The sequence below is a fragment of the Haliotis cracherodii genome, unplaced genomic scaffold (assembly GCF_022045235.1).
Source record: "Haliotis cracherodii isolate W230 unplaced genomic scaffold, xgHalCrac1.p SCAF_2, whole genome shotgun sequence".
NCBI classification, from domain to species: domain Eukaryota; kingdom Metazoa; phylum Mollusca; class Gastropoda; order Lepetellida; family Haliotidae; genus Haliotis; species Haliotis cracherodii.
In genome coordinates this window covers 68,062,086-68,077,811 of record NW_027266275.1, presented here as the reverse complement: position 1 = coordinate 68,077,811, position 15,726 = coordinate 68,062,086, and the positions used below count along the sequence as shown (strand labels likewise).

The 15,726-nt window shown below is 39.3% G+C and overlaps 1 protein-coding gene across 2 annotated transcripts in view; it reads right to left on the bottom strand.

The window, feature by feature from the left end:
* Window positions 1-1,312: 1,312 nt before the first annotated feature.
* Window positions 1,313-15,726, bottom strand: part of LOC139468405 (class A basic helix-loop-helix protein 15-like) — a 52,656-nt gene continuing 38,242 nt past the window's right edge. For both annotated transcript variants that reach the window (XM_071250356.1, XM_071250357.1), the window contains exon 2: window positions 1,313-7,048. In XM_071250356.1, the coding sequence (XP_071106457.1) occupies window positions 6,347-7,048 (702 nt within the window). In that variant the 3' untranslated portion in view covers window positions 1,313-6,346. The remainder of the gene's footprint in view (window positions 7,049-15,726) is intronic.

The following is a 15,726-nucleotide window of genomic DNA, read 5'->3' as shown; positions in this document are numbered from 1 at the left end:
GTTTTGTGTACATCGTACTGAGCTCACTCTTCTCTTTTTTTAATCTTTGAAAAACATCAATAATTTTAAAGAGAACTGTAAAGATAACATTTTTCATGATTCCATCACTTAACCATCATCAGCTCAAAGTATCCTAATCACATATATCAAGGGTTAACAGTCTCATCCGGCGTCATTTGACGTTAATGCGTTTCAGCTCTGACAATAACAATCGCGTGGGCAGTATTATTTCAACATATAAACATAAATAAATAGTCGTGAAATATCAGAGGTCATACATGATAAAAAAAATATGACCGGTTTTATACAAATGACACAAATCAAATTCGACCTCTTCTCAGATTAGCGCTTAAAGTATTAACAGGTCAAAATATACGGCCATTCAAAATTATACATTGGCAATCATCAGTTTGCCAAAACACAAACTCGCCCACGCAGCATTGTAAGCAGCATTGCCAAATAATGGATTTTCCAATACGTAAAGTGACATTTGGGAATGTTATGTAGAACTAGCTGGACAAATTGCACTAATTTAGCCGGTGCATAATTAGAGCAAAGTTGATGTAAATAACAACCAAGTATGTCGCTGCCTATCGCGGCACAGCAGTGTATTCGGAAATAAACACAGGTTTTAGCATTAGCTGCAGCCACTTCCTATTCCATAATTGATGCATCAACATCGGAAGTTATGAATATGAAATGACATATTCATGTTGGCACCATTATGATATCAATCATGTTATTTCATTAAAGGCCTTGGTATTGCACAATGTAGAAGTAATTTTGTATTCAGCATTCCTTCTGTAAACATGGTCCTAGTCAATGCAGCATGAACACTTCACTGCTTAAATTATCCTTGCAGTTCATTCACACGTTGTTTCTGCGACTGTACTCTATAGTGGGTTGGACAACGTATTTCTAAGATATTACTGATTTAGACAATAACGTGCGGAAAATAAATTGTTATTCGAAACAGATCGTTATTAGAAGTTATTCTAATCCATTTCTATGACAACGGCATTAGACTGATACATAGCACTGATAGGAGACAATGGTCACGTTGTTTTTAATAGCCCTAGGAAAATGTATCTTTCTCGTTAATAATACGTCACAATTGTCAACGAACGTTACGCCAGAAATATTATTCTATGCTAGTACTGTAGGAATCCTTTGTCGTATTTGTTAAGCCTTCATACGACAAAGAGTTGGTATGTAATTAAAACCGGCAATAATGATTCATATTCATTTCAGATAATTCTCTTCACTGGTGAAACACGATATACACAATGAAGGGGGTGGGGGGGTGGGGGGGTGGGGGGTGGGGGGTCAAATTCGGTTGAGTGGAACAAAAATTGAAAGGAGCTATGTCAATTTCGCAACCCCCACACAGTAATATTTACCCAGTGGGTCGGAAGGTTGGGCCTTGCTTAAGATCAACTATTTATCCATCGATTTGTGATGCGGCACCCACGTGTTCATACTTGACATAAAGGAGAGCGCTTACTAACACGTTAAACTAATAATTGAACTTTACGCTAGCTCGAGGAGAAAGAGCTTTCCTATAGGGGGAAGATGTCTTTTCCCCAGTCAATTACTGCTTAACTCACTTTTAGATTTTTTAAATTCAAGAAACATAAATAACAGCGCGATGGGACATCTCCGAATTCTTGGGAAAAACATTAATGGTTTAAGTGCCAGTTTGTCGGTGCCTAAAATAGAAACAGACACTTCAAAAAGTGTTTCCAGATAATAAAAAACAGGTCGGTTTCGGGTGAATGTCTATCAAACTGCAATCAAACAGGAAAGTTCACAAAAGTGGATCGGATAACAAATTTTATTTATTTTACAAGAAAAATAAACAGCGTAGCCATTTGCAAAATGTCCCTGAGTTTGCTGATGAAGATTTACGTCATCGTGTTTTGGGGACTACAAATCGAAACCTTCATGTCCACTTGAACTAACATTTTAGGGTTGGGTGACGACATTTAAGTCTCTTTATGTATACCGACTATAAAGATTTAGCAGGGCTACTGTGATTAAACAGGCTACGGCCCACGCACGGTTTTTAATAGTCAAAACGAGAAACACTGCTTTATTACAAGCCAAAACATTAAGCGAATATCTCGATTAAACGTATTGCGACTGAGCCAGATGGCATGTGTATTTGTCCCATAACGGAGCTCGTAGGGATCTGCCATACATAACTAGCAGACAATCAATATGAAGGAAACTGCCCGTCATCCAACAACGCCAGCTAGACCTTATGACAGCGATGCTATAGAATTAGGATGGCCACTAGTGGTCAAGAACTGTAGTGTGGTCATCAGCTTCTCTGGGTATGCGTGGTCACTGAACTAATTGATATTGACCATGCTGGACGCTAGACGTCAAAGGAGCCTTGCAGAATATTCTATTATAGCGCATAGGTACTGTTGGGAAGTGAATTACTTCAAGTCTTTGGGGAAATCTTTTGAAAAAAATTAGAAGTCTTCGACATCTATTAAATAACGGTAAGTCATTCATTTCGAAGGAATATTCTTGAATAACGCCTCAATTTCTGAATTGGACGTGGTAAATAATGCTTACGTGGGATATGAACACTGGTACAAACTGGTAAGCTCAATATATTACTGATTATGCTTAAGTTCTGAATATTGACCTTTATGCTAAAACTGAATTATATTCCCAAGGAATAAATTCCATTGGCCGAAAGTGTTTGGTTCAATAGATCTAATTTCTCTTGATGGTTTTTATGAAATCTAATCATGCCAGGGCATAAAATCATTACAAGAATGGTAACCGCGGCGCTGGTGGAATCAATGGTCTTTACGCAATAGACACCGAGAACTAGAATAAACACACGGCATGCTGCACGGACAATGATGTCCCATGACAATCTCTAGCGGACAAAGTCATGACCCCCAGTCCCCGCGCTTCATGCAAACATTGATGTAACCTGACCCATCTCGGACACGAGTAGGCTTGGCGTTTTACGTCAGAAGGTAGACGGTGGCGGGATGGATCCAACGTTGCAAATCCTATAAACGGCGCTACAAGTTCGTTGTCAGATCGTAAACGATTTGGTCGCCAATACACCAACATGGTAAAGTGAATTCGTAATTCGTCGCCATGCTGATGGAGTGCCTTTCATCTCAAGAATTATGTATGGTTTTTGTTAATCATGCAATTACTGACAATAACGCCATAAATCACAAGACGGGTATTTATAGTAGAAGGGAAGCATATCGGCTTCTTAACGAACGAGACACGCTCAGCATTGTCGTGTAGCGGATGAGTGAGAGAAAAGGTCGCTTTCACTGAATTACAAGGCACCTTATTGCATGTCTATCTGTAATAACTCTATCGATCCGATATTGAATTTTGCGTAGGATTTGTTAAAGCAAATTTCCCTTCCTTTCGAGGACTCACTGAGCATATTAAACGAGAGTCGCTGAGTGGAGTTCTTAATAAGCGTAAATTTGCATGCTTCATTCGAGTAGGTCGCGTTTGGACAACACGTTCGATCATCGAGCCATGCCGTTCATCATGAGTATCCTTCACCGGCTTACGAGTCGCTATGAAAATTGTTTTGGGTCTTATCAACAAGCACAATATTGAGGACCGTGTGTGTTCGGGCAAAGGTCTGGCAGTTGGAGTCAATAAATTCGCATCTGCCGCAGTTTTTAAGCCGTTTAGGACCCCGCGACGACGTCGACCAACCGAGTAGAATTTACGTCTTTACGTCTGACGTACAATGGCTAAGTAAAGAAGTGGAAGTTGTCGTATGGGTAATAGCATGTAAATATAGTCCTCGAAGAGTCACACGTAGGCCTTAGAAACACGACTAAGCTTGTACCTATGAAAGTCTATTAAAACGCCGGAACGTCTTCAGACACGACAAGTCTAATAATAAAAGGGACATAATCTTGTCTTAATATGAATCATAAATGTGTTATGAGATTCTGTGGCCTTGGGGATGTTTGAGGACGGTGAACATAGTTCGTGGCTGCAAAAACCCGGTAATTTGTCACAATACGATAAGATGTAAGCCTGTGGGAATATAGTAGTGGGAAGAAAACTAATAATAAATCATATTGATTAAAGCCTTCGTTCGAAAGAGTATAATAAAATTATTGAAACCCAAATCAGAATAATTTCTTATTGCTATGGATTGAACGATTGTTTTTCATCTTTCATCCTGAAACACTGTCTCTTTCTTCTTTAAGAAACTGAAACTAATGATCTTGAATAAAAAAATTGTTCCAGTATCGAGAGACGTGATTGGAAACGACAGTTTACTTCGTTATCACAGCGTGGGGAAGACTGAATAATAATCCTGAAAGTGTTCCACGGCTGAGATAAAAGGCTATATCAGATTAGCTTCGAACGGATATTGAGACATAGGTTTCTTTTCAAAGAACATTTTAAAAACTTGATCATCAAAGTAAATAACTTGGCTGGTTTTATCAAATCAATATGTATTAAGAAGCTTGAAAACTTAAAATCTTTTGGCTTCATACACATCGACATTGTTTAAAGCATATATCAATTTCAGAAATGTGGTTCTAGAACTTCATAATAACTTATTGAGAGAAGTGGCGTTCCGGCTTGTATGAAGGCTGGTGTCTGATGCTGAGAAAATGGAAGAGAGTTAAAAAAACAGCGTGACCAGACTCAGCGTCGAAATTGACTACAGTCTCCAGCAAGAACTCGTTATGGAGCATCAGATTATATTCTATTGATTTTGTGACCTTAATGATTTCGGAGCTTTTTGGAATGTGATTCGTCAGTGCACCACGAGGAGATGCCACCATTGTTTCATGATCCAAAGGTGAACCAAAACTACTATTACAAGTGTCTTGTTGTAATGCAGGACGTTAAAGGTTTGAAACAATTGATTAGGCCACAACAAATACATCAGTTATTTTTTAAATCTCGCCATCCCCTTTTTGGTAGTTAATTTCTGACCAGGTATTCGTATTTTGAGCAACTGAATTAGCCAAATATAGAGATGTAAAAATATGCACGACTAAAACAAATCACAGCACAAAGACAAAGCCTTAAGCCCAGTATTATCGAATCATTGATGATCCATGTAGATCAACTATTAGTTTATGGGACATTAACATATCATATGAGAAAACATAAAAAATCTTGGGAATAATTATATTAAAACCATTCCTCATTTAACAAACCATAAAGAAAATGAATTTCTTGTGGCCTTATACAACGACTCTAAGACAACACTTTAACAAAATAGTTTCGTTTTATTGAGTAAAAGAATAGATTCAATAAATATATTCATCTGATTGGAATAGACACCAAGTTCAAAGATAACGATGTTATAGGGGCACCAGATGAGGTGAGCAGAGTTAACTCCCTTATGTCAGTGTCGTATACATTATTTTATAATGGAAATAAGTTATATGACCTGTATTTATGAACATGTACTCATTGCTGAAAGAACGAGAGTCGAAGAGTTAGAACGACAGTGGTTATGATGATGGCAATACTACAAGGTAATCTAATAATTATCTTACAAACATGAGTATTGAAATGTACAACAGTTGTCAGTTTCAAATATACACAACATTGGATCCTAACCCACTCTTATACACTGAAATGTAATCTGAAAATATGCTGAAAAAATAAATGACTTCTTTTGTCAATTATGACCCAGGCATTTCAAAACGAGGTGAACATACCGATGGAATGACAGGAGATTTTATGATTAAAATTCTATTATGAAAAGCGTAAGCTACAAACAATGAATGAAATGCATGCATTTTGAAAGGCAATGCCAATGCACATATCCTCTAATATTACTGTGGCCCTTTCCCAGACAGACAAAAAGAATACTTACAATCGTCTTATCTGAAAATAACAATTGGTCAAAACAATATCCATAGATATATGTACACTAGCGTATTTGAAAAATAATCTGAACAATGATCTTCTTTTTCAAAATAAAGGCTTTGTCCATTTTGAATTGAGTCCACGTTGTGATGGCTGCCCACACAGCAGCTCATCTTGCAGCTCATCTGGCAGCTCTTACCTTTATACTGTGTATTCTATGTCACGAGTAACACGATAGAGTCTAGGTAAGGTATTGCTCCGTTTGATTTTCACCAACATGATGCTCTCGCGCCACAACGCGATGCTCCTGTTAGCTATCTTGTGGACCGTGAAGCTCCCTTGTAATTTGTCTCCTGCACGTGATGATCTCATTTGATTTTCACAAAAAGGTACTCCAGCAGATTTGAAAAAGGATTTATTTGGAAGAGTCACAATGTTGGATGAGCTAGTTCGGCCGATGGCACTGGCCAATCACTTTGATGATGAAAGTTTAAACTTCTGTGACAGGGAAGTGGACGTTTTCTAGCTCATCGTCTTCCTGTAGTTCATGCGAATTGCCATTGTCTGAGACATCAACATCTCCGTCCATACCCTGCATGGGTTCAGTGTCCAGCTCGTTACATGAACGTGTTTTACCGGATGCACTATTAACACTACTCATGTTGTCGTCATCATCCTCATATTCAAGATCGTTAAACTTACTCTCAACCCCCGTCTCCTCGAATGTGAACGGGCGATTTTCTCCACGCATTTCACAAATCACATTAGTAAGAGCCTTGATGTAATTCTTCGCTAAAGTCAGCGTCTCGATTTTCGACAGTTTCCGGTCAAGACGAACGTGGGGGATGACCTCCCGAAGTTCTCCGAATGCGTCATTGAGACTGTGCATCCTCATCCTTTCCCGTTCATTACTCTCAAGACGACGCAGGTTTCTTTCGCGGGCACTAACTCCCTTTTTCCTCCGCGCTGCTTTGCGTGTGTTCCTCGGCTTCTTCTCAGCGATCTCCTCATTGGTGGAACTTCCGGAATCTGATGGCGAACTTGGGTTGTCTCTCTTTGTGCCCCGTTTACGCATGTCAAAGTCCTGGTTCTTTAAGCTTGTGATGCCCCACAGAGAATCTTCACTCGCTATATCGTCCGACATGCCTAATTCTATGTTCCTACTCATTTCCTCCGCTCGAGAACGCATAACCTGCAATGATAAGAAATCGTAGTGAGAATACGTCATACAGATCACATGACATCCGTTTCTAAAGTAGGTCACACATACACCATAACAAGGCATTGATAGCAACCTTCATACGATGAACCATACACAAGTTGTCATGAATATAATTATAACCTATCATTTAATAAAACGTCACCACGACAAACGGGGAAAGTCAAGGTTGAATCTGAACAAGGTAGCAAGAAAACAATGCCACCATTTGTCATAATTAAAGGAGTTGCATAACTGTAAAAGATAAAGATTTAAAAAATCCTCTGATAGCAGCCAAGGGAAGCAATGTCGCAGTTTCTATAGCTTCTAAGCGATATATTTCATATTAAAGAAGTATGGCGCTTTAAAATCCAAAGGCACGTGAACGTTTTCGCACTCCAACCAGAGTTAATTTGGTTCTCCAACCAAGGTCCACATAATTGGAAATGTCATGAGGCCGGCAAGCAGCTCATTACATTTTGAATTAGTTCTGAGTTTTTGTTCACCAAAAACTTTCTAACAATTCAGTGCCCCAGGCATGTGTTCACAAAGTCTTATTTTTAATGACGCATCTCGTGTTCACACTCACAAACATATTTATAAGTCGCCATTGGTCTTTCAAATGTCCTTGCTCGTAGCGCTTGGAAATGAAATACATGCAATTTCCAGCTAAAATTGTAGTGGCTTTTTTATCATGACATTGTTATTCAGGATCTGCTCTCTCGGCAACTGCAACCATTGCATTTCGCTGATATGTACAAGCCAAGAGTAATTAGAAATTAAATGTAATTATGAAGACATTAGTAGTCTTCCCGTATGTACAATGCGCCTCAACTTGATAGCTGATGACTGACACATAGTGTCTGGGTCTTGTAATTAACATGCTAGCGGTGTAACATAAGTAGTGCTAATAGTTATTCATGTGAAATATACTACTGCTATGGCATTGATGAACTACGCTACAAACGTCAATTGAGTGAAATATACACCCGTGTGGTAAGAAAACTATCAATCACTCATGTATGTCATTCACAAGCGTCACCGGTTGAAGGAATATTTACCAATACGGTACATCATGCATAGTGTCCATTCAAAGAGACATAGATTTATTCACCAATCAGGTATGAGTCTAATTATGCCATCCGTTCATTGAGTGAGTGAGTATGGCTTTACGTTTTTTTAGCAATACTCCAGCAATATCGCGGCGGGGGACATCAAAAATGGGCTTCAGACATTCTACGCATGTGGGGAATCGAACCCGGGTCTAGCGAACGCCTTATCCACTAGACAACAACCCCCCCCCCCCCCCCCCCCCCTCCCAATTTATTGAAGGAAATATCAACATTAGACATACAGTTTTGTTTGGCATACGATCGATCTTTGAGAAACACGCACCAATGATACGTGAAAACATACACGGCATTCGTTCGTTGAGAAACATAATTATGTTAACGTTTTACATAAAATCTTGCATAGCATGATTGTTGGGAGAAATTTACCAATGTAACGTGGAAGCATACGTCTTGTTGAAACAAATATGTACCCTTGAGACATACCATCATGCATCCCATCGATCGTTGAGAGAACTATGTACTCATGAGACATGAAATCATGCATACTCTAACATTATGGCCAGTTACAATAAAACACCAAAGCGTTACTGAAATACCGCCTGTTCAATTTCGATGACATTTGTCGTCAGTCAAGTCTGGCCTTTGAGTTACACAATGCAAGCTACATGCCTAACACGACATAGCAGGATCCCTTGCCTTAAAAACAATGTAACGCAGCTGGGTTCTTTGAGAGGGAGCTGATTCTGATCTATTTGCTTCAAGTATAGGGATTGGGGAAAACAAATCGATCACAACGAATATAAAGCGATGCAGCAGAGGGTTTAAATGTCACCGCCTACGTGAAGGTGTTCGTCTGTTACACCAGACCACTCTGTGAATGGACATAGCTCTCCAGGCAAATGCCACCAAGTGTCTGGACTGACCATCGACTTGGACACACTGACCGATCGACTTTGCGCTGGAAGACCCGTGTTGACCATGGAGGAAAGGCTTAAATTATTACAGTATTTTCTGTTAGGTTTGACGTCATGAAAATCGGATACGTTAACAGTGCAAGCCATAGCGGATGGGTATGATGCTTCAATACAGCGTGTAGATCTATACCATGTTCATCTGATAGCTGCGTTCCGGTGGGTGATATCGAAATGAGAACAGACCGCACCAGCTGATAAGAAACATAATCAGAATAGATAATCCCCTACATCGACCTTAGTACTGTCGAAACTACAAAGATTTTGAAATTACCGTAACGTACGTTATCATCGCTGCGTGTGCTCAGATACGGAGAACAGATCCATTCAGAGATTTATGAAAACAGTTTATTTTCGTCAAATCATTTACTTGAACTTACTACAATAGCACTGTTGTTATGTCGAAGAACATTAGACACATTGTCGAGGTCTACTCCCTCATCACGCATGGCAGAACAGGCATAGAACTCTCACAAACAGTTTCCTCAATCATCATTAAAATCCAGTTCATATTATATTTTTAAATTTGTTATTCACAATCACAGACACATCAGCGGCCCTAAGATTCATCAAAACGCATCAGATAAACAATCCCAATGAGGTTATTAATACTTCGGCTCTATTTTTAAATGACCCATGGAAAGCTGCCTCCTTCCTGATTCCATCGCAATGGTGATCAGCAATGACTGAAAGCTCTGTTATTTTAACCTTGGCGTATCGGGCAATTAATCGGGAGCCGGCTCCATAAAAATTCAGCGAGCAGGTTGATAGGATTTAAAAGTCGTTTTGGAATATTCAAATAATAACTGCCCTTTGATGTTGCCAATGAAAAGATGTCAATGCATTGGTTCCTGCTGTGGAAATAGCTTAGAGATCAGCCGTTGGCGTTGAGGCACTTTTTACACTGTGTAGCGGGCTGGTATTTATCAAGCAAGCCATAGAGAATACCTTTGACATTTGTGTTTGAACAGACTTCTTAATCAAGCGCTGCTAATGTGGACTAGATATTAATGCAAGATTGTGGTGCTAGAAACGCTACCGGCTCGACACACCACTAACCTCTGCTTGTGGTGAATGTAATTAGTATGGGAATGGTAGGGGTTACTTGTGAGGAGATGCTACGTTACATGTGTCTGTCAATGTTGATGAAAGCGTAGAATTAAGTGCAACGGGAACCACGCGTGTAACGCTTTCTGAGGCCATGAGTTGATATACACGTGTTACGTTGGAAATACGCATTACGTTTGTTACCATAAACGTATGTATTACGTCAGACGCATTTGCGCGTATTCGTAAACATATTTCTTACTGTAGACATACGCATTACTTTATACACGTTATGTTATACGTGTTTGTTATTGTAAACATACGTATTGCACGTAACACGTGTTTTTTTCCTGTGGACATACGTATCATGTTATACGCGTCTGTTGTGAACATACGTATAATGTTAGATGTGCGTCTTACATCTGACATACGTATCATGTTATACGCATCTGTTACTGTGAACATACGTATTGCACGTTATACGTGTTTTTCCTGTGGACATACGTATCATGTTATACGCGTCTGTTACTGTGAACATACGTATTGCACGTAATACGCGTTTTTTCTGTTGACATACGTAACATGTTATACGCGTCAGTTACTGTGAACATACGTATTGCACGTAATACGTGTTTTTCCTGTTGACATACGTAACATGTTATACGCGTCTGTTACTGTGAACATACGTATTGTACGTAACACGTGTGTTTTTTCCTGTGGACATCCGTAACATGTTATACGCGTCTGTTGTGAACATGTCCGTGTTACATCTGACATACATATTGTCTTATACGTAGCTTATTAAACCACGACTTAAATACTTGGTCATAGACACTGCAAAGAGTCTTCAATCGTTCTTTCTGAACTTTCATCAGCATATAAATTACATGCATCCCCATTACCAATAACATAGTGTAAACAGACATCAATTAACAGAAACACGACCTATATAATCAGAGTCTAGTCTTTCCCATAGCGATAGCCTTCATGAGATACTACTAGAACAATTGCATCATAATTGAATACATTAATGCTCATGATATCAATCACTGGAATGTCTGGTACAGGCTCGATTATTTACAGATCGCCGCCATATAGCTGGAATATTGCTGAGTGCGACGTGAAACAATGAATATAGAAAACAAAACAAACTACGAATACAATAAGCTATAAGGAAGCATTACTATGACGTAAGACACTGAGGGCGTATGGCAAACACCATCGTGAACCCTGATAATGAAACAAACAGTTCCATTTTGATTTGACGAATGGTGTAAGAAAAGTCCTCCCTCAGCTGCGATCGATCCTCTGTGGAACAAGCTCTATTTCCATTCAGTCAACGACTTTAATTTGTCTTAATTCAACATCTAGGGTATTTCTCCCCAAATAAGCTGTTAGTTCGTGGACAAGGCCTCAGTAATCTCTCTACAATACCACCAAGGGGAATAGGGAGGAATGTCAAGTTTAGCCTGAACCTTGACATTTCACTGTGAGTAGTTTACATTCGTGATGAATGGTAATTGGCCACCGATCAGAATCAAATCAAATTGAGAACGTCTAACTTGAAATACACATGTCATCTCCAGCTAAGAATGGCGTGGTATTTGAAGCCGGGAAAGTGATTCGCTGAGAATACACACACGCGGTTGTTACATACTGCCTCTGGTCTAGCGTATCTGTGTATCTATAATCCCGCATCCATTAATCCATCCTCAAATAATGCATCCACCATCTATCCATCTACCTGTTATTACAATCTGTCCACTTATCTTTCTATCCACCTATCTATGCTCACATTCTGTTTTTCAATTAATCCATCACACACCATCACACACACACACACACACACACACACACACACACACACACACACACACACACACACATCTATCACCCATTCATACGCCTCTCTGTTTATCCATCCTAACGTCCATCCATCCATCCATCAATACATATCGCTAGAATGATTAAGCATGCGAGATAATGGAATGCTTGAAACGTTAATTTCAGCATTTGTGCGAATCAACTCGTACCTTACGTTTCGGTAACAGTTGTTAAATGTCAAAGCGTTTTACGTAATGCAGTTCAAACATCATTATGTCAACGCAAATATGTACCTGGTTACATATTTGCAAACATTGGATTGCCTTAAATCTACTTAGTCCGTCACAAATGTGAATGACTGTCACTGCCCTGCTACCACAAGCGTTTGCACAAACTCAAACTTTCAGCTTCGTTGCCCCATACAGAATAATAAATGTTTTTACGACTTTGTAATCCAGTTTCATATTTCAGGTTGACACTAATAACAAACAGACACTAATAACACCAAGACACTAATAACAATTATTGATTAATAATTCAATGACTCATTTCGGCCGTTCTAACATTTACACAGATAAGGGGTCACATGGGGTTATCAGTTCATATCACTCATCACACTGGTAGTGAGTGAGATGGGTTGAACACCGCTTTGATCATCAGAACAGACTAAGCTATTGAGTCAGATATGTATATTTTCAGTTAAAAAAAATGTTTAAAAAAATAATTTAAATATTTTGTACAATTGCATTTGTCACGTGCGAAGATTTTGGTCGTAAAGCAAGTAGGAAATGTCCCCTTTCAGTTTATGAAATGCATGAGGTCAACCAGAGAATAACAAGTCTTGACTATCCGACGAAACAGATCCACTGGGCGCAAAAGACGAAATAACGGTGAAAATTATATGGATGGATCAGTGGAATCAGTGATGACACCAGGTGTTCGCGAAAGTCACAAATCATTGATGATGTAACACAAATAATGCAAGGATTCAATACTATAAGGAACGCTTCGCTGCTCCCGGGGTGCCGTCACGTTACTGTTGACGCTGTCGCTATCTCCGACGAGGTCACACCTGTGTGTACTCAAGCTGGGAGTAAGTATTGGTGGTGTGCGTCAATAGATGACGACATATATTTTCAACTTTTTTTCAACACATTTGCAGTTTTAAAACAATCTAGCAAAATTTAAGTGTGTGCATAAAACAGTCCAATGTCAGAGCAATCCTTAAACGCTTAAAATAGGATCTCGCACCTTTTGTTAATGGCTGGGGCGTCAACGATGTTCAATGAGGACGATGATGAGCCCTGAACAAGTATAGTGATTCCTTCGGGCAACTCATACCGTATTTATACAGCTCCAGGAACCATCGTTGCAGACGGAATCCATTAGCTGAAGCACGCCTTACGGCATCGACAGAAGAGGATAAGCGAATAGCATTCATACTTTGTAGCATCGAGAAGTTGACCCATTAGCAAACCGCACCCTTTAGCGGTGTTCGCCTTTATCGAGGTCACCCCAGGTCGGCAGACTTAAGAGAACCGGCTGTCAATAATTTTGCCAAAATCAGATTACCACCGATCATCCAAAATAGAAGGACGCAACTCTAAAAATAAACGACGATTTTATCATCGCTTTTAGACCTTCTTTGGGGAGGGTTTGCATTGGTGTTGTGGCCTACCAATTGGGCCCACTGATTAGAACTGGTTAGAACAGTTCGTTCTATGTTGAGGGGGGCGGTCGGGTAGCCTAGTGGTTAAAGCGTTCGCTTGTCACGCCGAAGACCCGGGTTCGATTCCCGACATGGGTACAATGTGTGAAGCTCATTTTTGGTGTCCCCCGCCGTGATATTGCTGGAATATTGCTAAAAGCGGCGTAAAACCATACTCACTCACTTACTCTATGTTGAGGACTCGAAGATATTCCATGGTAATTGCCACGAGCGGAACTACATGAATCGTGAAGGTATTACTGAACCTCGACATTCCGGACCATCTTAGTTAGGACACCACTTCTTCAAGAAGTACTGTTGGGAACGGCCATGTAAAAGGATGGAACATTGATATGTGATCGTGAATCGTTAATGCAGACCAGTATTGTCCGTATTAACGGGGTTTCACTGTTCACATCTGGGTTCCAGGGATGTTGAATAGGTTAGCGTGTAGGGTCACCATGTATTCCGTTCATCATCGCGACCCTTCTATTAACGCAAATACATTCATTCATAGCGAGAATCTGATTCTTAATTTTGAATCGAATAGTTTTGAATACCATAAGGCTTAAAATAATTGCTTCCAACGTGACCTACATGTATATTGTTCTCTGTCAGAACTATAATAAAGGTAATTGCACATATCACCATGAATACTTATTGTATTTACTACATATGATTACAGCTAATATGTTTTGATAACTGACTAATCGTGAACGAATAACTGTCGGGATTCGCCACCATAAAACAGGACCAGTGACCATCGACAAATGTGGGTCAGTGTGATATAGGCCATAGAATACCACTGCGATTTGTCCTGTTCAAACAATATTATTTGCGGCAATCATGTTTATATTTGTGTGTCTTACAGATCAAACTTTATAGGCTGTTTACATGTTGTCAAATATGTATGTCGTTCCGATTCCGTAGTATTTACTAGTTCTTCTTATAACAATGGTTTGTAAAGAGAGACATGCGACAGCATAGCAAAGCATTCTATACGTGTTTGAGTTTATAATATAGACCCAACCAGGGTACGAACATTTAGGAGAAGACAAAGAGGTTGCATTAATACAATTCTCAAATACAACAGCTTGTACTCCACAAAGTAATGACCTACATACTAGTAGTACATGAACGCTGTTTCTTATACATTGTGAGCGTGTGAATATCGTTAGAGCAGCAGGACCTCTCGAAACTTATCTTCTTATCTTTGTTTGTGATTTTATATTGTTCTTCCCGCTTGAGTTTCAGTATCGATTGATGTCAGATTGTCAAGATATTGTGACGCAAGATGAATTTTGGACATGGCCATTCGAATCAAAATTGTACTTTTATGAATTTGTGTTATGATAATTAATTATGGATTTATTCAAATCATGAGGTGCAAATGGTGTGGAATAACAATTACAAAGTGTCACCATAACCATTGAATAATTGTTTTTATTAAAATCCTAAATATCATTGGTCATTTTAGACGTATATTCTACATATCCTTGCTATCCCTTTCCTTACTTTCTTTATTTCGCTTTTTATGAATATATACATTGACTTATCATCGGAAATACAAGCATAATATTTTTAAATATAATTTATAACCCTTATGTACAACTAGATGTAAAACAAAACACCACACAACTGTATACAGATGGCGAATGACTGCCCCTTGACTGGCAGCAATATACAATGCAGATAGCAAGCGAGATCGCGTAATGTTTCAATGCAGAAGCAATGAAGGGATATACGTTACCTTTCCAGAGCGACAGCCTTGTTGACAGATAGGTAGATTAATGAAATATGCCCGTATGTAGGTAGAGCCAATATACACCTGTTCGCTCTCAGCTTGGTCTCGCACCTACTGCACGGACTTAGTAATAGAGTTCCCACCTGTACGCTCAGAATTGATCTGGCTCGTAGGCTGAGTGACAGCTATATATATTTGTTGTCGATCGCAAAAGTGGAATTGACATGCGTGTTGATTTCAGTCTCCGAGTGCTATTACAAGCTGCACTGTGGTATTTAGAGGATGGATAATTTTACTTCAAAATG